Source organism: Sesamum indicum, linkage group LG1 (genome assembly GCF_000512975.1).
Source record: "Sesamum indicum cultivar Zhongzhi No. 13 linkage group LG1, S_indicum_v1.0, whole genome shotgun sequence".
Classification (NCBI taxonomy): Eukaryota; Viridiplantae; Streptophyta; class Magnoliopsida; order Lamiales; family Pedaliaceae; genus Sesamum; species Sesamum indicum.
Window position 1 is genome coordinate 9596863 of NC_026145.1, and position 21963 is coordinate 9618825.

General features: G+C 34.4%; 4 protein-coding genes across 12 annotated transcripts; 2 read left to right on the forward strand and 2 right to left on the reverse strand.

Annotated features, from left to right (window-relative positions):
* LOC105160349 lies at nucleotides 1272-4484 on the forward strand. Its single transcript, XM_020694180.1, has 5 exons — nucleotides 1272-1446; nucleotides 1607-1700; nucleotides 2618-2827; nucleotides 3568-3954; nucleotides 4029-4484. Exons 1-5 carry the CDS (start codon nucleotides 1372-1374, stop codon nucleotides 4355-4357), a joined length of 1095 nt encoding a protein of 364 aa, XP_020549839.1. The 5' UTR covers nucleotides 1272-1371; the 3' UTR covers nucleotides 4358-4484.
* On the reverse strand, nucleotides 4443-7420 carry LOC105160362 (sec-independent protein translocase protein TATC, chloroplastic). Its single transcript, XM_011077696.2, has 4 exons — nucleotides 7038-7420; nucleotides 5771-6078; nucleotides 5186-5476; nucleotides 4443-4934 (listed from the first exon to the last, which is right to left on the reverse strand). Exons 1-4 carry the CDS (start codon nucleotides 7300-7302, stop codon nucleotides 4725-4727), a joined length of 1074 nt encoding a protein of 357 aa, XP_011075998.1. The 5' UTR covers nucleotides 7303-7420; the 3' UTR covers nucleotides 4443-4724.
* LOC105160370 (palmitoyl-acyl carrier protein thioesterase, chloroplastic-like) lies at nucleotides 9254-11333 on the forward strand. Of its 2 annotated transcripts, none has more exons than XM_020696522.1 (6): nucleotides 9254-9984; nucleotides 10085-10218; nucleotides 10320-10433; nucleotides 10511-10565; nucleotides 10771-10839; nucleotides 10918-11333. In XM_020696522.1, the coding sequence occupies exons 1-6, from the start codon at nucleotides 9613-9615 to the stop codon at nucleotides 11257-11259; spliced, it is 1086 nt and encodes a 361-aa protein (XP_020552181.1). In that variant the 5' UTR covers nucleotides 9254-9612; the 3' UTR covers nucleotides 11260-11333. The 2 variants fall into 2 exon arrangements, with proteins under 2 accessions (XP_020552181.1, XP_011076011.1); XM_011077709.2 differs by having other exon boundaries at nucleotides 9256-9984; nucleotides 10511-10679.
* On the reverse strand, nucleotides 11203-17983 carry LOC105160377 (CDP-diacylglycerol--serine O-phosphatidyltransferase 1). 8 transcript variants are annotated; one of them, XR_002287731.1, is made up of 14 exons: nucleotides 17517-17983; nucleotides 15939-16133; nucleotides 15688-15753; nucleotides 15505-15564; nucleotides 15001-15091; nucleotides 14694-14748; nucleotides 14464-14543; nucleotides 14247-14363; nucleotides 14057-14141; nucleotides 13301-13392; nucleotides 12734-12800; nucleotides 12547-12612; nucleotides 12377-12465; nucleotides 12232-12293 (listed from the first exon to the last, which is right to left on the reverse strand). XR_002287731.1 is itself a non-coding variant. In XM_020696518.1 (13 exons), the coding sequence occupies exons 2-13, from the start codon at nucleotides 16100-16102 to the stop codon at nucleotides 12166-12168; spliced, it is 1281 nt and encodes a 426-aa protein (XP_020552177.1). In that variant the 5' UTR covers nucleotides 16103-16133; nucleotides 17513-17979; the 3' UTR covers nucleotides 12031-12165. The 8 variants fall into 8 exon arrangements, 6 of the variants coding, with proteins under 6 accessions (XP_020552177.1, XP_011076039.1, XP_011076049.1 ...); XR_002287727.1 differs by lacking the exon at nucleotides 17517-17983 and adding an exon at nucleotides 11203-11331 and having other exon boundaries at nucleotides 12105-12293; nucleotides 12547-12800; nucleotides 15939-16102; XM_020696518.1 differs by having other exon boundaries at nucleotides 12031-12293; nucleotides 12547-12800; nucleotides 17513-17979.

Genomic DNA, 21963 nt, shown 5'->3' on the forward strand with positions numbered 1-21963 from the left:
CTTTTCCATGTATTTTTTCAGAATCAATTTTAGAGCTTTGATTTTTACTAAGTTGAAAATGAATAGTTAACGGAACAGAAGTGCATTTGGAATTTGTCATTGAATTTTTTTCTAACACTGATTTGACATAGGATTTTTTATTTAAAAAAATTGTAGAATTGTTCCTATCTCTTTCAATGGTCATTCATACTATTTTCTTGGCATTTTCTAAATCTTTCATTTCAAAATTTTTTGCACAAATTACTTTGCAAATCCTTAATCAGATTTATGCTAGGGCTAGCAATTAGCATATCATCAATATAAAGTACAAGAAACACAGGAATATAATGATCATATTTGAAGTATAGACAATGATCATAAGTACTTCTTTGAAACTTTAAGGAATGCATGAAGAGATCGAATTTCTTATTCCATTGTCTAGGTAATTGTTTTAATCACCATAAAGAGATTTATTAAGTAAAAAAACATAATAAAAAATTTTCTTATCAATGAAACCACTGGATTCTCATATAAATTTGTTCATTTAGCTCACCACGCAGAAATGCAGTTTTAACATCCATTTGCCCAGTTTCCAATCAAAATGTGCAACTAAAGCAAGAGTAATTCTTATGGTAATTTATCCAATGAGATGGGCTGGACCAAAAGAATTTGGGTCACAACTTATTAACAATTTGAATTTGCAGTATTGATTATCAAATTATTATTTTTTTGACGTTTTTAGTTGTTTCATTAATAAAGACGTTAAAGTTAAACGAAAGTTTTATTTAACAGGAAATAAATAGCTATTTCCTTTCTGTTTCATTGTATTTTTCAAGTTATGGTCCAATACAGTCATTTTCTGTATTTTTCTTCAAATTTACAGAATAAAAAATAAGAATTATGAATTTAAAGAATGAATTTTTTATATAATCTTAAAGACAAAAGTCCCAAGGGGTCAAAAGGGCTCTCGGAAGTCAATTTTGCTTGGCCAACAAGACACATCAAAGAATTGAGAAGGCAACAAGAAGCGGGACAACATTATTGTCTCGATTGTGACCTTGTGCGAAGTTAATTAGTCATGCAAACTTTTCCACAAAAACAAAATGAAAAAAGGTAATTTAAAAATAAAAATGTAATGTTCTTGAGGTAATAGAATAATATTCTGATTTGTGGATTGTGGAGCAAGTGATTCGTTGATGCTGTTATCTAAAGCCCAGTAGATTGGCCCATTAATGTCTGGACCCTGAAACTGTAGAGAGTTCTTCTCTCAAATTTATCTGTTATCGTATTATTATTTTTTTTTAAAGTACTTTTCAAGAACCAGAGGAAAAACCCTGAAATTAACAGTGAACAATTAATTCCACACAGAGTGAGCGTTTTGGTGTTGCTGAGATGGGGAAAGCAGCGAGAGAGCAACTGACCCGAGCTCTGAACGAGCACCTCAACACCATACATGAAACTTTTCAGGTTTTTCTTCAAGAACTACCGCTTTTGTTTGTTTAAATTTTAATGGAATGTTGACATTTTTCGTGAGATATTATCAGTTTTAATCAACAAATTGTTCTGGGTTCTGTTTGGTTTTGGTGTTTGGTTGTAGTTTTGTAATTCTTACTGGGGTATTATGCAGATGCTGGATCAAACACCAGCCTCATCCCTTGACAAAGTCGGCTGGAAGGAGGTCATTCAGATGGGCGAACAAGTCTCCAAACAAGCTACTACTGGTCTATCTCTCTCTCTCTCTCTATATATATATATGTCCATTGTTCTATATTTCGGGTTGCAGTTGAAATTCTGATTTAGTTCAACTGTGTGTGTGTGTGTGTGTGTGTCTGCATGTGTAAAAATATGATCTTCGTCGGTTTTGAGTGATGGGTTTTCCATAATCGTATTGTTCTTACTTTGTGGAATATGGCAGTGTTGAACTGCGTAACTATAAACTAGACTTTATGGCTATTTTGTTTCTTAGAAAGGATGAAATAGTCCAATTCCTATTGTTTTTGTTTTTTCTGTTTACTTCAGTTTATCTTATTGCTTTTGGTATCTTAAAAGCTAATTTTAGTTTTAATAGCTAGCAAAAGTTGAAAACTGTGTGTTTCAAGCATACTGTTTTACCAGTCTACAAGTGAAAATGTTTCATAATCAACTCGGACTTTGTCTGAGTTTGTGTATTAGTAAAATGAATGGCTCAATACGTGCTGCCACTTATGATTACATGTCTTTAAATTAGTTGATTAATTGGAGTCAATAAGTAATCATGCAACCATGCAAGTTGAGTCTTTGATCATCTTTGACATTCATATCGTCCTTTTGCAATTATTGTTTCATACACAATTTTTCCTATCAATTATCAATGCCTTTTGATATATAACCAATAACAAACTTATGTACAAGTGAGTAACTAATTATCATATCGACACCGACTTACTTGAACCATTTTCAATAATAATTGGACTGTAATTGAGATAGAACATGATACGTACTGTCTTTTACTTCTGTTCTTTAAATTTTATAAGAGCAGCTCCTTGAAAATTTCGTAACTAGGACGTTCCCCATCATTTCTTTTAACTAAGAAGCATCTTCCAACTTTCCTATGTTGCATTCTTTTGTGAATTATTGCATCATCTTGTTCGTAATGCAGTTGGAATGCTTTACACTGGAGAGACCCCTGGAGTTAAAGCCCTTGAAGAAAACATGGCTACATACTTCAATATGTTGCAAGGTTTCCTTTTACTCTCTCATGGAAGTTCAATGGGTGCAGGACCAACCCTCTCTTCTTGCATTCATAGAACTGTAAAGCAAGTTATTGACAGCAGCTTCTTGCTATTACAGGAAGCAGTCTCTTCATATGGTACGTGTGGTACCTTTTGCTTTCTCTTCCAGACACAGAGACACACACAAGGACAAACACCATATATATGTCGCAGTGTATAACAGACATCATGTAAGGTTTGGTAATAGGAAGAGTAAAGTATTAACCTGATACATGTAAAACTTTACAGAGAGAAAGAGAGCATAGGAAGAGTAAAGTATTAACCTGATACATGTAAAACTTTACAGAGAGAAAGAGAGCATGTAACTGTTTAGACTTCAGAATTGCAAATAAGAACCTGGTCTTACAAAATCTTTTTTCAGTCCATTTGTTTAGAACTCTGTGTTTTTGTTGAACCTTGTTTTATGGGGGATAAGAGGGTGCTGTAGAAGCAATGAGAATTGTCTTTTGAGATTGTTTTTACATACTTTGGCGAATCAGGCTAAATTTCTTGTGTCCTCAATTAACAATAAACTGGAAAGTTTATATTTTGAACAAAAATGACATGTCTATCTTTTAATGGTTTGATGCTTTTGCTGTACTTCAACCTGATTGGAAGAAACAATTGATATTAGGGATCTTTTACTAAATTCTGCCCAGTATAAACATGTTATATTAGAAAGAACGCAATGGAGTTCAAACTTTTCAAGACTGTGGAAGCTGAGTCTACATGATGATTTCTGTTTCTAGTTACTCATATAGCTTATCATTTGTCATCTAATGCGGCTGCTTAACTGGTACATCAATATGTAATTTTGTTCTCCTAAATGAATTTGCAGGATCACAAAATAAAGCTCAGAAACTCTCTATCCCACGACTTGTAGGTGCAGTCTGGGATGCTTGCGCTGCCCTGAAGAAGACTCCCGCCACAAATGTTACAGCAATTGGACAAGCAATGACACAAGTTGCTGTTTCCATGAAAGATGTTCTTCGGGAAATGAAGGAACTGAAGCCAGCTTCTTCTGACCCCTCGGATGAATCTTCTGGTGAGAGTTCGACGAAAGCAGTAGACAAATCCAATGACGATGATGATTCATGCGACGAAGATTTGGGCAATGATTTGTCACCTGAAGAGATGAAAATCGTGCAGTTAGCTACCGCCATCCTGTCTGAAATACTGGTGGTTATTAAAGAACTAATTCGATCCATTACCGCATTGCTTCAGCTGGAAAACTCTGATGGTTGTGCCATTTCAGTTGATTCTCTGGAAAAACTTTTGAAACTCTGCCAAGGATAGGAAAGGAAAACTCTGATGGTTGTGCCATTTCAGTTGATTCTCTGGAAAAACTTTTGAAACTCTGCCAAGGATTAGGAGTACAGGTTGATGAGCTGGGGGCGTGCCTTTACCCACCACAAGAAATTTCTGCAATTAAGGTAGCTCTGGAAAAAATTTCAAGCTTCACTAAGGAAACAGAAACCGAACTACAAAATCTTAAAGGTTTTACAGATGATTTTAGCAAGGCTTGCACTGGTTTGAGGAGTTCGTTGAGGCAGTTGGAATTTGAACTGGGTTGTCCAGGCGCCACTGATCTTGTCCCAGAACTGGAGAGTCTTGTTGTAAGCAATTAGAAAGGAGTTTGACTTGTCTAGCTTTTATTGAGTGTGTTAAAGGTGAAGGGAATTAATTTCTCTCTTATAGATCATTTTCATATAGTACGCACCAACCAACTTAATTGGACTGCTTAGTTGTTCAAGACTCCCATGTTTCTACAAGAGCTGTATACATTTTCTATGACAGCACTCCGAGAACTTGAAATTGAACTAAAACTACCTTATACAAAAACTGTAAAGTCACAAAAACAATAATAGGTACAGGATAGTTTCGTATATATTCAACAAAAGGAAATCGTTTCCCAGGCCACTCGTCTTACTAGCTGTATAGAGCTTGTATAGGGGAATCTGAGGAGCAAGTTGTTTCTGTTTGCCTGCCAAAAGCTCATCGGCCAAGAACCTTAACAATACCAGCACCACCCAAATAAAGACCCATAAGGGGGCCTGCCAGGAGCATTTGAGTAAGAGGATCGGTTGATGGTGTGAGTATAGCAGCTGCAACCACTGAACCTACCACCACATATCTCCAAATTGACAGCATTTGATCCGATGAAACCAAACCAAGTTGTCCAAGAAGCAGTTGTATAACTGGAACCTGAAGAAGGTCGAAAAATGTCAGAAGACTGGCAATCACCGAAATTAACACATTCCTGTGCTTGGTACAAGAATGTTTGATTTGGAGATCTAATAAATTACTCAAAGAACAACTGTAGCTGAGCAGACATCTTTCTTTTGTCCACACAGGTTATTCAAACCTTATGTATCTTGTCTTCCTTTAAAAATTGAGCTAGTTTCTAACTGTGGTGGTATAATCAGCACGAAAAATTAACGCACATAAAACTTTACCTGGAAAGACAATCCTGTGCTAAACATAAGCACAAGGACAAACTCAAAATACTGATCGATAGACCAAAGCGACTCAACAACGCCTTCCGCATAGGTAACAAAGAATGTCAAGGCTGCTGGAGTAAGAACATAGTAAGAGAAGAGGATGCCAGTATAGAAAAGGATTGATGACCCCAGAACAATTGGCCCCAGAAATCTTCTCTCTGCCTTTGTTAAACCTGGAACAACAAAAGCTATGATCTCATAGAGGATTACTGGGCTTCCCAACAGAAGCCCACAGTATCCTGACACCTGCATAAAAAGATTATATTGCTTTTAGTCTACACATGCGTAGTAAACATTGAATACCAAGTTCTGAGAATAAAGTTTCTTAGATGGGTGATATGCCACACCCTCACCAAAAATGAAAAGGTGAAGTTCTGCTCAAAGTTTGCTTGGATTATGTTGAACATAGTTTGAAATGTCTTTAGAAATTAGTTTTCTTGGACAAACACGAACCAAAATATTAAAACATTCCACGAGGATAATTAGTTAACTGAATAAATATATCAAGAAATACTGAAGAAAAATCAGCACAGGACCCACCTTCAGAGACGTGAAGAAAAATTCGCCAGGTGCTAATTGTAAAAACCGAACACCTTCTGCTCTAACTGGAGCTTCAAGAAACATAATGAGATCCTTTGAGAAAGCAAAACAACCAACTATAGCAGCTCCAACAGCCAAAACAGATACAAAGATTCTGTCTCTTAATTCCTCTAAATGGTCATATATACTCATTTCCTTATCATCTGGGAGTAGCTCTTTACTAGGATAAAGAAAATTGTAAATAGAATTTCCTCCATCATCTACCTTATTGTTCAGAAAAGGGTTTTCACTTGACTCATCGCTGGAATCTGTAATGCCATCAAAAGAAATCTTAGAATCTGAAGACAATAATGTCTGTCCAACATTGAAAATTGCTTCAATTCAGAAAATTCAACTACAACAAATAGTAATTAAAGAAAGAAAATTGAAAATACCCTGCAACAGCTGCCAATACAATGTGCATAAGCCAAAAGTTATAAGCTTATTGGTAAGATTGATCAAAAGTGTCGTGGGGAAATATGATGGAGAAGTAGCTTCCATGCACAGATCAACAGACCGCACCACAGATGAGCTGTTAAGCCAGATCGATTAAAATGACGTTGCAAGGGAGAACATTTAAGTTTTAGTGGTACCTCTTGGGAGATGCTTAATCCTTTTTATTTGCTGAACTTTATTTGATATTTACAAAGTCATACGGGGTGGACAAGTCAAAGAATAAAATGTTGAGGACAAAGTACAACAAGTCCAGATGTCCATAGATGGACATTCAACTCCAAATTCTGAGACACCAAATTCATTGGCCAGCCAAATGTTTTTTGTTAAGTGCTGGTATTATATCTCAATACCTAAAACTTCCCTTAGGGTTTATGTTCTAATGAACCCCAATTAATAGGGAAAAGATTATGTTCCACGAATTTCACTTATTAACTAGTTGAACTTGATCCAAGAAAGGTTCATCATTACATTCTACAAAATACTATAGTCAAGAAAAATAATTAATTACTCCGTGCACAAAACACCATAGTCAATAAAAATAAACTCGACGCAGCAAACAGATAAAAATCTTAAGCCATTTCGAATATCACCACCTATCTGAAAACCTTGTATAATCATCACAACCAGGTCAAGATACACCGAAATACAGCAAATTTTAACCAGCCCCGTCTAATAAAACCCAAAAATAAAAGCGTCGAATTCAAGTAATCTACAACAGCATTAAAAAATTGAAACACGAAGGAGATAAAAAAGGAAAAGATTTCTACTTTACCAAGCCTTTCCTCCACAGCAGGTCCAGCTCCATTAAGACTGCCACTGCTAATCTCCCGCTGCTTATCAGCAACATCTTCGACAGCAGAGCAAACTATTCTGCTGAATTTCTTGAAATGCTTCTTATTTGAGAATCCCAGCAACTTGGGCCTCCTTTGCTTGATGTTCAAAATAGGTTTTGACGAGGCAATTGAGTTCAAGCATTTGAAACAAAAGGTGTTATTGTTGAGCTGGGGTTTGAAGATGAGAGCTCCTGTGCTCCCCATGGCTCCTGCCCCTCGCAACAAAAAATGAGGCTCGCAATCACTCGCAATGGAAGAAGATGATTGGCCCCTGTGCGCTTGGTGGGCGATATTTTGCGTGCCGGACCTTGCGCATCATAGTGGATATTACGTGGAATTTCTATTGTGCGCTTCTATCTGCTTGTGGCCTTAGTGGAATACACAAGACGGTTACAATCTGTTACCGTGTATATAATAAATTATTTTTTAATATTTTAAAATAAATTAGAAAAAAATATTATTAATTAATATAAAATATAAAATTAAATAAGTTAAATTATTTTATCAATTGAAAAGCATTTTTAATATTATAAAAAATTAATATAATTGTGTCATTAATTAATATTTGTGGGTATAAAAGATTTTTTCTTTCTGTACGAGGATAGATTAGGAAAAACATTCATATTTAATTAAATATATTCCAAATATGAGTTTTTCTATTAAAAAATTTAAATAAAAACATAAATTTTTCAAAAACTTAAACTTAATTTGCCTACCTCAAAACACACATTCAATACGTATAAAAAATACGATATATATATATAATAAATTTTAATCAGAATACAATAACATCATACATAAAAAAAGATTTTCATTCTGAAATCAAGATTTCAATCATGTTCCAATTATTCAACAAAAGAAAAAAAAATTGCCAAAAGCAAATAGAATAAGATGAACATAAATTCCCCCCCAAAAAATTCTTTTTGTAACAAAATAAGGAATCAATTATTATTTTTTTGATAATTAAATAAAAAGAATAAAGTGAAACTCAACAACAGAAGCAAAACTTGAAAAACACATTCAGCCAATTTCCCATGCAAAATATATGAAAATGCATAGAAATGTCACATCACACGTATTCATTTTTCCCAATCTACCACCTATATAGGAAGATTGATATGAGCAGTGACTGTAAGTAGTCTCCAAAATGGCAACTAATATGCAACAAAATTTGCATTAGCAAGGTCTAAGGCATTTTCACATTTTAAGAGTGTTGCAGCTGTATTATACTCATTTAGAAAAAGGGATGAATAACATTTTAATAATACTAAAATATCATTGGAATCTTAGGATTTGTGTTCTTCTATTTCGGATTGGGTCACATTTTTCTCATTCTAATGACCCGAGATTTAGACTATAGATCATCTGACAATTCATGACTTAAGATGATGCCACGTAGATCGAAAGGTGGGCACGCTTAGTCCTATAAATATTCTGTTCCATGGCATTTAAGGTTACTCGATATCACATTTATTATTTGATATCGTCATTTACCATCTCGAACTTAAGCTCATTTAGGTATCGGAGGGTTTTCGCCAAGAACCATCCTAACTAGCCTAATATATTTTTCTCTTTTCAAAGTCCACCAAAACATCCAAGATAATCATACTAGATTGTGAATCACCTCCCCTTAGAAGATTGCATCATACTAGATCGCGATCACTGCTCTTTAAAAGATCATAAATTTTGATCCAAATTAGCAACTATATACTATACTAATAGCCGTCGCACAATATATGCTAGTAGCCGTCGCGCACGATCTTCCACCTAATAACATAAATGACACTACATGTTAGCCGGCTATATCATGTTTGGTGTTGGTAGCCTAACTCAATCTCAGCGCAAAATAGTTGCACATGTATTTATATTTTTCAACTAGATGTGTTCACTTATAAAATTCCCAAAATTTAATTTAATATTTCACCTTATATATAAACCATATCACGATACATATATATATATATATATATACATTTCTCTTCTTTTTTTAGTGACTCGATCCGTCAAAAGTATATACTTGACCTGCAACTATACTATACAATAAAAGACAATATGAAATATAACATAGTTTTGTAACTTAATCAACTCATTTGAGTAGCTTCTCATTCAAGGTTTCAGTAAAAAATTAACTCCCAAGAGGCATCCAGACACTAAAAGGGAGCCATAAGTTCCATGCAAACCAAAGAAAAGAAGCTTGGATTAATTGAAAATGCCAAGCCTAAGTTCTAGGGATAACATGGGGAGGAAACTAGAGTTCAGCCAAACTTTAAATAATAAATGACTAATGAGTTTATGTCCTATTTAAACGCGTCGATTGCTGCTAAGCGACGATCCCACAAGAGACCATTAATCAACAGACATCAGACATCCTTTGAAATGACCAAATTCAGAACAAAGTTCCCTTTTTTGTTCCTCCAGGAATTTTAGTCCTGTCCGCCGCACAGTGACTATATAATCACTACATAACTTCAAGAACTCTTTCACACACTTTCCCTGTTCACAAACTAGGCAAGAATGGCTTCAGTTTCCCACCGGTTGCCTTTCTCTACTCATTTTTCTGGTAGTAAAAGTGGGCAAGAATCAAATAAACAGAAACTTTACTGTGTGAAAATCAATGGGAGTAATAGTTTTGCCCCAGCAAAGGTGGATTTGTTGAGCCAAGATCATGAAACTGCAGTCACTTCTGTCGATGCTTCTGCAAGTGTGCACATGTTTGAGCAGCAGGTTCGACAGAACATCCCGACGAAGAAGCAGTTGGTCGATCCGTATCGTCAGGGAGTGATTGTAGAAGAAGGCGTTGGATATAGACAAACAGTTGTTATAAGGTCCTATGAGGTCGGCCCTGATAAAACCGCGACAATTGAGAGCATTCTTAACTTGCTCCAGGTGATGAAACTGAATTCCAGTTTTTGCATAGTTGAAGAAAATTGTTTTGTGTTGGCATGCAGAGTCTTCAAGGGAGTCAGGGAGTTTTATGTTCATGCAGGAAACAGCATTGAATCATGTATGGATGTCGGGGCTTTTAGGCGACGGGTTCGGTGCCACACATGGAATGATGAGAAACAATCTTATTTGGGTTGTTTCAAGAATGCAAGTTCAGGTTGATCATTATCCAATCTGGTATACAACTTTCACCATCCCTTTCCAGCATCCACCAATATCTACTTTGATATATAGTAACTAGTAAGTGACAAGCTCTGTGTGTGTGTGTGCAAAAACAGGGGCGAGGTAATGGAAATAGACACATGGGTTGGAGCATCAGGGAAGAATGGGATGAGGAGAGACTGGCTACTGAGAAGTCAAGCCACGGGGCTTGTTTTTGCTCGTGCAACAAGGTACAAAACATCGACCCTCTTCTCATGTGTTCTTTCATGTTATCCATATATTAACGGAAACTATGATTTTGTGACAGTACATGGGTGATGATGAACCAGCAGACGAGGCGTCTATCAAAAATGCCAGATGAGGTAAGGGCTGAAATTTCACCATGGTTCATTGAGAAGCAAGCAATCAAAGAAGAAAGCCCTGAAAAAATATACAAACTGGACAGTAGTGCGCGCTATGTGCATTCAGATTTGAAGGTTATAAACTATGTGCAATCAAACTTTTTTAACTTCGCATGTCATATGGAATCATTCAACTGATACTACTTAGTTTTGGTCCATTTTGCAGCCGAAGAGAAGTGATCTTGACATGAACCATCATGTAAATAACGTGAAGTACGTTAGATGGATGCTTGAGGTAACTACCGAACTCAAATTTGCTATGATTCTTTCATCCTAATAGCCTGAATCTTGAAAGCTGCAATGATCATTTCAGTCAATCCCTGATGAATTCTTGGAGAACCATCAGCTGGCTGATTTAATACTAGAGTACAGAAGAGAGTGTGGGATTGCAGATGTGGTGCAATCTCTCTGTGAGCCTCAAGAAGATGGACTGATAAAGACTGGGATTCAGCAGTGTAATCACATTGGTTTGAATGGACATTCTTCACTATCTTCAGAAATTCTTGGGGGAAATGGATTGCTGGGGTCCTTAGATCAGGGGCCATTAAGCTACACTCACCTACTGCAGGTTAAGGGAGAGCCCAAAAATGAAGAAATAGTGAGGGGAAAGACCACATGGAAGCCAAAGCTCAATGCTATACCATTTCCTCCGTAGAAAATTATGTCACACTGACGAGTATATATATGCCAAGAAACAGAATATCCAGCCAGCCTTCAACGAGTCGACCTGGTCGGAAAATGGAATGAGGATGTACAAATAAATATGTTAATTCTGAGGTTCAAGTTCATTGGAAGCAAGCAGTGAAGCACAGCTGCAAAGTCAAGAAAAGTTGTACAAGTAAGATCTACGGAATAAGGTGTGTGATTCTTGTGCAGTTAGGATCCTCGAAAAATTGGTTGTCCTGTATTAGCGAACCTGTATCCCTGTCGGATATTCTCATTAAATATTCAACTAACTGTCTGCTTATAAATAAACAAAGAGTCGAGGAAAATGCAGTATAAGTGGGTGGTATCAGGCTATCAAGTAGACGACAAAGGGTTTGATAAAAGCAACGAAAAGTCGAAACAAGCAATGCTAAGAAAATGGAAAGATGGTAAACAGAGCATGTTTGTCGCCATTTAAGCCAATTTGACTAAGACTGCCAACGAGTTACATATGAACGATCAGCCATTCTTACCACTATATTGGTCTTATTTCCATTTAATCTGGAACATAAATAGGATCCAAGACTAAGGAAAGGCTGTGTTTATTAAAAATACTCATTGAAGAGTTCGATGAAAATGCTTTGCCACAAGCTATGCTCCAGGCTAATAATTTTAACTAAAATTGCAACTTCCGTGGGGGGGGGGGGGGGGGGAGGGGGGGGGGGGGGGGGGATGACATTTGGCCATGCTAAATTAAAAGAATTGAGGTTGACAAAAAAAATTATGAGATCTAACCTAGAAGAGAAGACATTTACAGCTATAAATATGACGGGTATTTACAATAAGGTTAATTACCTAAGAAAAAGAAAAACTTGAGACCTCAAAGGAAAGTGGAACACATAGAAAAGATTGAACCCTATTCCCTCTTTATCCTCATTGATCTGTGCAATTGCCATGACCATGCACCCAAAAATATCACGAGCCCGACCCCAACACAACTCCAAAAAATAACCAACCACCTGGGCATGGCGTTAGGAAACAGTCCTGGAAGAGGAAAAGTATTAATAATGAGTAAAGTACACTCCTAACGATTTGCTAATAAAGGAAGCAGAGAGTAGAAAACACACCATGTCCAAACTTGATACAAATAAGCAGTTCCACGATGCAAATAGCAAGAGAAAGCCAACAAAATGCTCCCACCTTTTTCACTGTTTTTCTGATACAATGAAATAATAAGAGCAAATGGTAAGAAACCAAAAGATTTGCACTATAAGAAGCATGGAGGAAGAGGAGTCACCTGTTTTGTAGGTAAGAATTGTACTCCCGAATTGTTGGTATTGCGATAAGCCACCACAAAACCAACCTATATATGATGAGGGGGTTTCGAGGAGGAATCCAAAGGCAAAACTTCAGAAAGAACGTATTGAGTTCCACAGTCAAGAAAACAATGCAAAGGCTGAGAACTTGAATAAATCGGAACGGACCAAGAAAAGGGTGCCATTCATCTTTATCCCACCTAGCAGGTGTGAATTGGCCCAGTGTTCTTTTTACCTGAAAATTTAAGAGATCCAATAAGTTCCTGCCATTAATTCATGTACACTATTAGTAGCTTGTTTCTAGAGAACAGACAAAAGTTTCTCCCACCACTGACTTGCATTGCTTTCACAAAATCAGGAAATTAAACTCATTACTTGGATCTAGAAACATATATGAATATGATATCTCCACATAAACAATCTCCAAAATTAAACAAACTGAAATGGAAACACTTATACATGGATAGGTTATGTTAATCCATGGCAAAACTAATAGATGAAAAGCATAAATCTGCTCTATGTCACAGAATCATTGGCGTAAAAGAAGGTATTTTACTCTAGCTATATCCTTAAATTTGGTTAACAAGAAAACTTAATATTTTAAGCTTGATACCATATTCTTGATCACGCAAAGCTATATGAAGGAAAAGAAGAATGAAATACATGGAAAATCTAAGAGCAAATTAAAGAAAATGAAATAGAAGTATAGAAGAAAATGTTGCAAAACCAACATACTTTGCCCATGATGTTTGGTTGTCTGCTTATACCAACCCACTCATAAGTTTTACCATCAAAATACCGAACAGTACGCATTCCAGCCCAAATACCTGTAGAGCAGAGGTTTTAACACATGAAAGTGCAGTTTCATACTAAAATTCAGTACACAAGATATAAGAGGGTCTTGGAAGAGGGAGGGGGGGGGGGGGGGGGGGTTTACAATACCTGTCTTGACAAAGTGGAATCCAGTATGCATACCCTAACACCTGTAGTTGTTTAACATTCTTCCACCTAATTTTTTGCTTTATTATGATAAAAAAAGATGTCTCCCATGGAACTTGCGGTAACATTGGAATCACCAATTTTTTTTTGTAGTTACCAAATAAATGCCACAGGAATTCCAAATCTGTGCTATTAGAACACTTACAGACAAGAATCCACCATATTTACTTCCCTAAAGCTTACTTCACATGTTACACAAGGATATGAATGAAAATGTCAGTCTTTCATGTTTACAAACTATTTAGGCAACATAAACAATAAGATGACTCTGGGCAAGGGTTGGTATAATCCTCAATATATAATCACAAGGATAGTGAGCCTAAGACGATCATCCAACAACCGAAACTATGTATCAGCCTAGGGAAACCCCAGGTTAAAAGGTCATGATCCACACCAATGAGAGCACATCAATAATAAACAAGTGCTAAAAGAACGCATTGACAGTTAAATCCATGCATCATGACCGTAAAAGGAGGAGCTCAAAATTCCTACCAAACCAGTTGCAGATTAATATATCAAGAATAATGCTGTCCCACCAGCACTCATTGAAATTTGGCAACATGTGGCGAAAAGTGACCTGAAAAACCAGTATAAAATCACCTCAATGAACAGAACAGATCTATGTATAGCTTGCTTCAAACTGAATAAAGAACAAAATAGCAGGCAGGCGATAGAAGTTTACCTCCATTAACTCAAAGCCAATCGAAAGTACCCACAAAAGAGGCTGATTGCGGATCATTATAGCTTTCCCCCACCATCCAAGTATATGAGCCAGAACAAACTCATCAAAAAGTGTCTCCTAAAAACAGAAGTAACATAAGGGTCTAGATCCAGAGGCATCTTTATTACATAACAAGAAACAGAAAATTCCAAGACATGAGAAAATAAAAGTAACATACATAAACATTCTTAAACCTGCTTGCTGGATTTTCAGGCACGTAAATCCGGCAATCAGCACCATAGGATCTCTCCGGAAGTTCTGCATCAGAGAAATTGCATAGAACTAAGATCTAGCACAAAAGTATGGTGATTAATAGTCCATAAGAATAGGGTGATTGACAACATGTACTACCACTGCCAAAACAGAAAAGTACATTCATTGGAAGAATAAACAGGACAAAACTCATACCAACACCAAGATCAGGATGCAGGAATTTCATAAATTGCCGAGCATCATCACGCTTCTGAAATAAGAAAAATGAATAGGTGGGTCAGAACCTATAGAAAATGACTGTGAAACAGCATTACTCGTATACATTTGAGCACAAAGAAGTTAACAGAGTTCATGCCAACTTAGGACCATGTAATAATGCATATATTATCATTCACCAAAAATCCTTAACATAATACACCTGACAAAGAGCTTCTTTCTACATAAACCATAAACTCCAGCTAAAATAGGCAAAAGTAGAGTAAGTGCCCACCAAAAACCTAACCTGGAAGAGTAAGAATGTTAATGCAACGAGATAAATAACTGCCATTCCATGAACAAGGCGCCAAATTGCAGGATGCGGTCGGGTAAGTACTCTGTTAATAAGAAAACAAGCACTCTCAGAAATGGACAACAAGGTTTTCAACAACAAATAAATAGGTTAACATATTGGTTCAAGCATCTATGCCAATCTTTGTGAAGGTGCTCCTCTTTAGCATTTTCTTACAGAAGTAGCTTATTAACAAGTGACACGTACCACTCTGAAATATTTTGTGAATTTTGACACGCCATTCAAAATCTGATAAAACTAAGCAATGTTTGTTAGATAATAGGTCCGTTATTTACTACAATGCAATCAAAACTAGTTGTCGGCCACTTTCTTCATCCAAGACAACAAAACAGCAATCAAGTGAAAGGAAAATCAAGGATGTATTCAAATATCTAATTAGCTCAAAGCAAGCACAATGAACTTAACATTTGAATAAATAAAAGCAAGTAAAGAACTTACGTGGAAGGAGCTTGTAACAAACTATAAGCAAGAAATACCGCACTCATTGCCCATACACCCCTAAAAATGCAGCAACCAATGGTTACAACGTTTTCAAGAAAGCCATGTAAGACAAGAAGGAAGAAGGAAGAACGAAGTAGAACTTTGACAATGCAGTGTGGTAGAGGAGTTCATATAAGATACCTTTTTACTGAGGTGACAAGATTGTTTTCTGAACTGCCTTCAGGATCAAGAGCTCCACTTGCCCATCTGGGAAGAATTTTTCAAATAGAAAAATTAGGACATCAATGAAACTTTTCTCAACTGATGCCACGTCATAGTTATGATCTTATGCTGTTTTCCTCTTGTAAAGTTAACGAAAAACCAACATATCACAAGTCAATAACCAGTCAAAAACCTTATAAAACACAAAACAAATTGAGGTAACGACTTACACAAGAAAGCATGCACCAATGAGTAATAAGCTAATGGTACGGGGCTTGTAAGCCCAGGCAATCCACGGATCAAGCTCATCTTCAGTGTTTGATGTGCTCACATCACCATTTTGGTAAGTGACCAGATCCTTCCGCCTAGCTCTTCGATAACCATTCACTTCCATGGCCCAGAAAATCAATTATTCTGAGCACTTGCTGCAAATCAAGAGAAAAAAATCAAGAGACAGATAATATTCTGCAAAGATATCATTAGTTGATACAAGACATTAGAAGAGATTGTCCAATAACAAAGAAAATTGATACAAGAAGTATACAATTTGGAACCAAATTTTGCAAGTGAATGACATGCACTCTTAGATACCTGAGATGATAAAAATTGTAATTATCCATATGACAAGGTTCATAGAAAAATAACATCTTGGTAGTATAATGAAAAGGCCCCAATTAACTCTCCATCAGCCATTACAAGTCAATATCACTCAATTGTTGTTATCCAAACCAAAGCTAAAGTCCCAAGAAAACTAGAGACCTACAACCAACTTAACTCTTCTGCCTCCCACTGAACATAATCGATAAAACAAACCTCATGATCAATGACCATGAGAAATGGTTTAAAAGAACTCAAGATGGCACCTCTGAACAAGTCAAGTATAAGGAATGCGTCACACAGCAGGGGCAACCTCTATGGTCAAGTTTGAAACTTCTCCGTTTTGCATCCTATGCTAAGCATCAATTCACACCACAAAATGACTCACACTAGCTCCAAAGAGTTCACAGTTTTATGCAGCTTTTGCACTATGTACATTGTGTTTCAATAATAAATCATGACAATGTAACACTATGAATAAAATAAATTTTATTTAAATGATACCGGTAATTACCAACTAAAATAAGTAGAAAAGCCAAACAGTAACAAGCAATCAAACTAGTTACTGAAAGGCCCAAAAAAGGAGATGTTTCGGATGTGCTACTAAATCATCCTCTTAATTTACATGGAATGGCAACTTTGCAAACCCTAATTAGCCTTCTCTAACCCGGGAACAGCAAAAGACTCATAAACAGTACCGATCTGTTTCAAATTAACCAACTTTTCACCAACAAGATAAAAAACAAAAAAAAAGGGTAAAATTGATGTCACCATCAGCCCCTAAATTGAACAATACTCAATAAATAATTTGGTAAAGTCATTCATTGCATGCAAATGAAAACACCACTAAAACTTCAAATTAAGAGTTTGAAAGTCTTCTTTCAATTGAAAACTCGATTAATCCATCAAAGTAACGAGGCCCCGGTACTAAAAAACACAGCAAAAATTACGTCCCCTGCATGCGAAAAATTACACAACCCCAAAAAAGATTAACAGAAAGAAAAAAAAAAAAACATCACGCGCAGAAGTCTCCATGTATATTGTTATATGTGGAAAGGGTGACACCGTAAATACATGTGCGCAGTCCTCTTATACTATACGTCTAAGCATACATATCCGTAAAAATGTTAGTGGCAGCAATTAATCATGTAAAAATGATTAGTAAGATAGCGTATCAAATTTATCCCCTATTCTTTTTTCTCCTTACTCACGTAGAAAAAGGCTGACAAGCGATCCCCAGCAGCCCGATTGGAAAAGAAAAGAATCTCAGCCGTCGGATCAAAACCCAGATAGAAAGTTATCGATTTGAGAGCAAAAAAGGAGGAGAAGACAATAATAATGGGTGGGTAGCTTTACTAAAAGATAACTGAGACTTGAAGACACCAATACCAACACCAACACTAACACTGTTTGCTTCAAGACTGAATAGAAAGAGTAAAGAAGTGAGTGCGTCCGTGCAGGAAAAAGTGAGGGAATGCTAATAGTAAGTAGCACGGAAGCGGAAAATGAAAGGTGGGAGCTTAATATTTCAATGGCAGCAAAGCAGGGCGGCGAAAAGGCGATGTGTTAAAAACGGTACGGTGGTCAAACCAAAAACTTTATAGAGAGAGAAAGAAGAGAGAAGAAGTGAGAGAATCAAGATTTTAAAAATTTAACCTTTGTTGTATGTATGTGTATTATGTTGGACAACAAATGAAAATTAAAACCCAATGGGACGAGGAACGGTGGGGGTTGGGGGAGGGGGGGGGGGGTTGTATGATGGTAGGATATCCTATAATTTCAGGGAATAAATTAATTGTCACCCTATTGATGTGTGCTGGCATCTCAGAATGACTATTTTGCCCTATATATTCTGGGCTTTTTTTTTTTATTTATTTCTCCAATATTATTTATTATCTTTGTTTCTCAATATTTTTTTATAAATCAGAATACTTATATTAACTTATTATCTTACTATATATTTTTGGTATTTTTTTACTCTATAAAATTAATGCTGTAATTTATATAAATATCTCATGTTGATTAATTTTTTAAAAAATTATGCATATACATAACAATATGCCACAATTATTAGTCATAAAAGCTTTAAGGCTCCAAAGTTTCAAATAGTTACTATTATTTTCACGTGATAAGATTTACACGAGGTTGTTCGAAAACATAAATCCCAATTATTTTAAGAATTTTTATGTTTATTTAAATTAATATCAACAAATTCAGTAAATTTATAAGCAACAATACAAGCTATATTATGTTAATATTGAAATTTCCAATATACCGCAGAATATTATTCATACGATTTAATATTTTGCGGACCCAATCTATATAAAATGATTTGGGGTGGAGTTGAGGTTTGATGGTCCGCTTTGCTCTTCCCCGTGGATGCGGCAATAGGAGTTACGAATTGTTTGGTACAAGAAAAATTAAATAATAGGACGAAGTTAGGAATGTGATATGTCGACTCTCACAATTAAAAAGTTATATATTCGAATTTCACAAAAGTGGGTTTATAATTCACTGTTAATAACAGCGTACTGTTTTATTGTTTCCTTCGAATATGCTCTTTGATATAAAAGTGCCGATGTATTTAATTCATATTTATATTTAGATGTACTAAATGGTTTAATAATAATAAACAGAGTTATTGAAAAAAAAAACCCAATAAATCAAATGATATAATATGAATCGAGTTGGCAACAAAAAATTCAACTATTATTTTTGGACTAAAGCTGATGAACAGTTTTTTATAGGAAAAATTCTAATTTAAATTGATTTTTTTTTTCAGAATTCTCAATATTCTAATTCGTTATTTGTGGAATATTTATTAGAATTTAGAAAATTGTAGTGGAAACTGCCTTGTTGTAGTTGCATTTTTACCCATAGTTTTGGGCAAATCTTGGGCCGGAGACAACTCGTTCTGCAATTCCATGCAATTTTGAGGTGCTCTTTCCGAAATTGTCACCCCTCCTCCCCAACACTAATTTCACCGTTCTATGGCAGCTTGAAATTAATGTAATGTACTAATTTATATATTTTATTATTATACATAATATATTTTAAAATATGAAAGATTATTTATTATATATATGTAGGAACGATGTGCCACAATAACTAGTATATATTATATAATTATACTTTCCTCCAATGGGATTTGGTATAATTACACATACACCTTCTGTGATTTAAAAGATTATATTTGGTACCCCTGAAGTTTACTTTTGTTTAACAAATAGGTCCTTCCATGAATCAAAATTCACTAAATTTGTTTATATTGGCAAAAAAAACTGAACGATGATTTATATTTACCCTCAATTGATTTATTACTGATTTGTTGCAGGTCAAATAATTTTTTTCTCACTAAACTACTCTTATAACAGTGAAAATATACCTCATCACATGTATTAATATATGAAATTGTATAAGGATACAGTAAAACCTCTATAAATTAATACTCTATAAATTAATAAACTCTCTAAAATAATAAAATCTTCCGGTCCTGACATGGGCCTTTGTAAAAAATCATCAAATTCGATAAGATAATAAGATAATAATTTTTTGAAAAATTCCTTTATAAATATTAGGTCCCATTAAAACTCTAAATTAATAATTCATAAATATTATGGTAATTGGCTAAAATATGAAGTCTGTATTTTACGCATTTGATCATTCATGGAAAATTTTGCGATGCTTTTTTTAGATGATAAGACATGGTTGGGTGTTATGAATTATTTTATTTTCATATTAAGATTTATATAGTATATGTTTCATTCATCATACATGAATATATTTAATTGGCTATAATAGTTATTTAAGTGTAACGAATTAATGTAAACATGTATATTTAAGTAATTCCAATGAATTGGTACATGCGTCCATGAATATAATAGTTAATTGTATACAATGAATTGATATGATACATGAATATATTTAATTAGTTACAAAGAATTGGTTGATGCATGAATATAATCAATGAAACACATATATGAATTCATATTCTTTTAATACATATGTACTAAATTTGCTGAATTTAAAAAGTCTCTCTTTTAATTAATAAAATATTAATTTATCGATAAATTAATACCTCTCTAAATTAATAAAATTTCATGGCCCCAAAATTATTAATTTATAGAGGTTTTACTGTAATTTGATCATAAAAAAATTATTTGACCTGAATAAATCAGTATTAAGTCAATCGGGGTAAATATCAATAAAATTGATGAATATAAACTAACGAATGTACTTATTTGTTAGATTGAATCAAATTTTAATATATTAAATATAATTTTTTAAATTATAAAAATTTTATATATAATTACACAAAACCTCAATACATAAAAATTTATGTATATATGATTAATAAATAACGTATATGTATATCTAAAAAGGCAAGTGAAAGGTATTGCAATGACCCAATTTCATGATATCAACATAAGACAATATTTGATTCAAAGTTATTATGTGGGCACATTAATGACGAGGAAGGACATATTTCCCATTTAATGATGCATGCCCAACTTGGTAGCATTTATCTCTATGCTATATATCGCTAATTATGTAAATTCCTTTTCTATCGCTAATTATATATATTCCTTTTCAATATTCCTAACAGTAATTAATATATATCATAGTCACGTTTCATTTGTGGCTTTATTTTTCCTCCAAGAATTTGAGAGTAATTAACATGAAACTATTAATGCAAATTAATAAACGGCAAAGTGTATTCATGAGGACGTAAAGAAAAATATTGCGGCGTCTTATATATATATATATATAGATAGATGGAAGAGGTTGAAATATGTCGACTCTTGTTCAAGTGGTAAAATTTAAGTTAAAATTCATTGAACAAAATAATTGTGGGTTTTGTATATTTTCAATTTTATTGAATGTGTATTTCATTTGAAATGATTAATATATTTCATTATTATTTATATTTTAAAATGAAGAATGTATCTTTGGTCCCATATGTTAGGATTTGTTTTTTATCTAGTCATATTTGTTACGATTTTCTCACATTTTATCCCATAAATTTAGAATTTTCTCACTTTTAGTTCGTGAGTGCATTTGTCTAATTAATGAAAATTGTAAAATAATGTAGGTGACACTGCTAATGGCGTCGTTAGTTATTGGATAGAAATGTACGAGAGGGTGAAACTTGAGAAAATTTTCAAGTAATGAGATGTAAAGTGATAAAATCATAATGAATGGAATTAAATTGAAAAAAAAAAAACTTAATATATAGGACCATAAAAATGATTTTAAAAAATACAAATATCAAACTATATTGAGTAATTATATTTTGTTATCTGAACTACACTCATTTATACTCCATCTAAATTTTTTTGTGACAACTTACCATGTCAAGTTTACAAAATTCAATCAATTCTTATGTTAAAAAAATATCACGTGCAGTACATATATACATATATGGAGAAAAATTTATTTTTAAATATCACATGTGCACTGTATATATTATTTTTTTTTTAATAGAAAAATCAATCAGAAAATGATCATATATCGTAACTTGCAAATTTCGTAAAGTTGAAAAAAATATATTTAGATGAAAAAATATATAAAATAGATATAATTTGAAAGGTAAAATATAATTTATCCTAAATTATTGAGCTCTTTTTGTTTGTTTGGGGGGGGGGGGGGGGGGGGGGG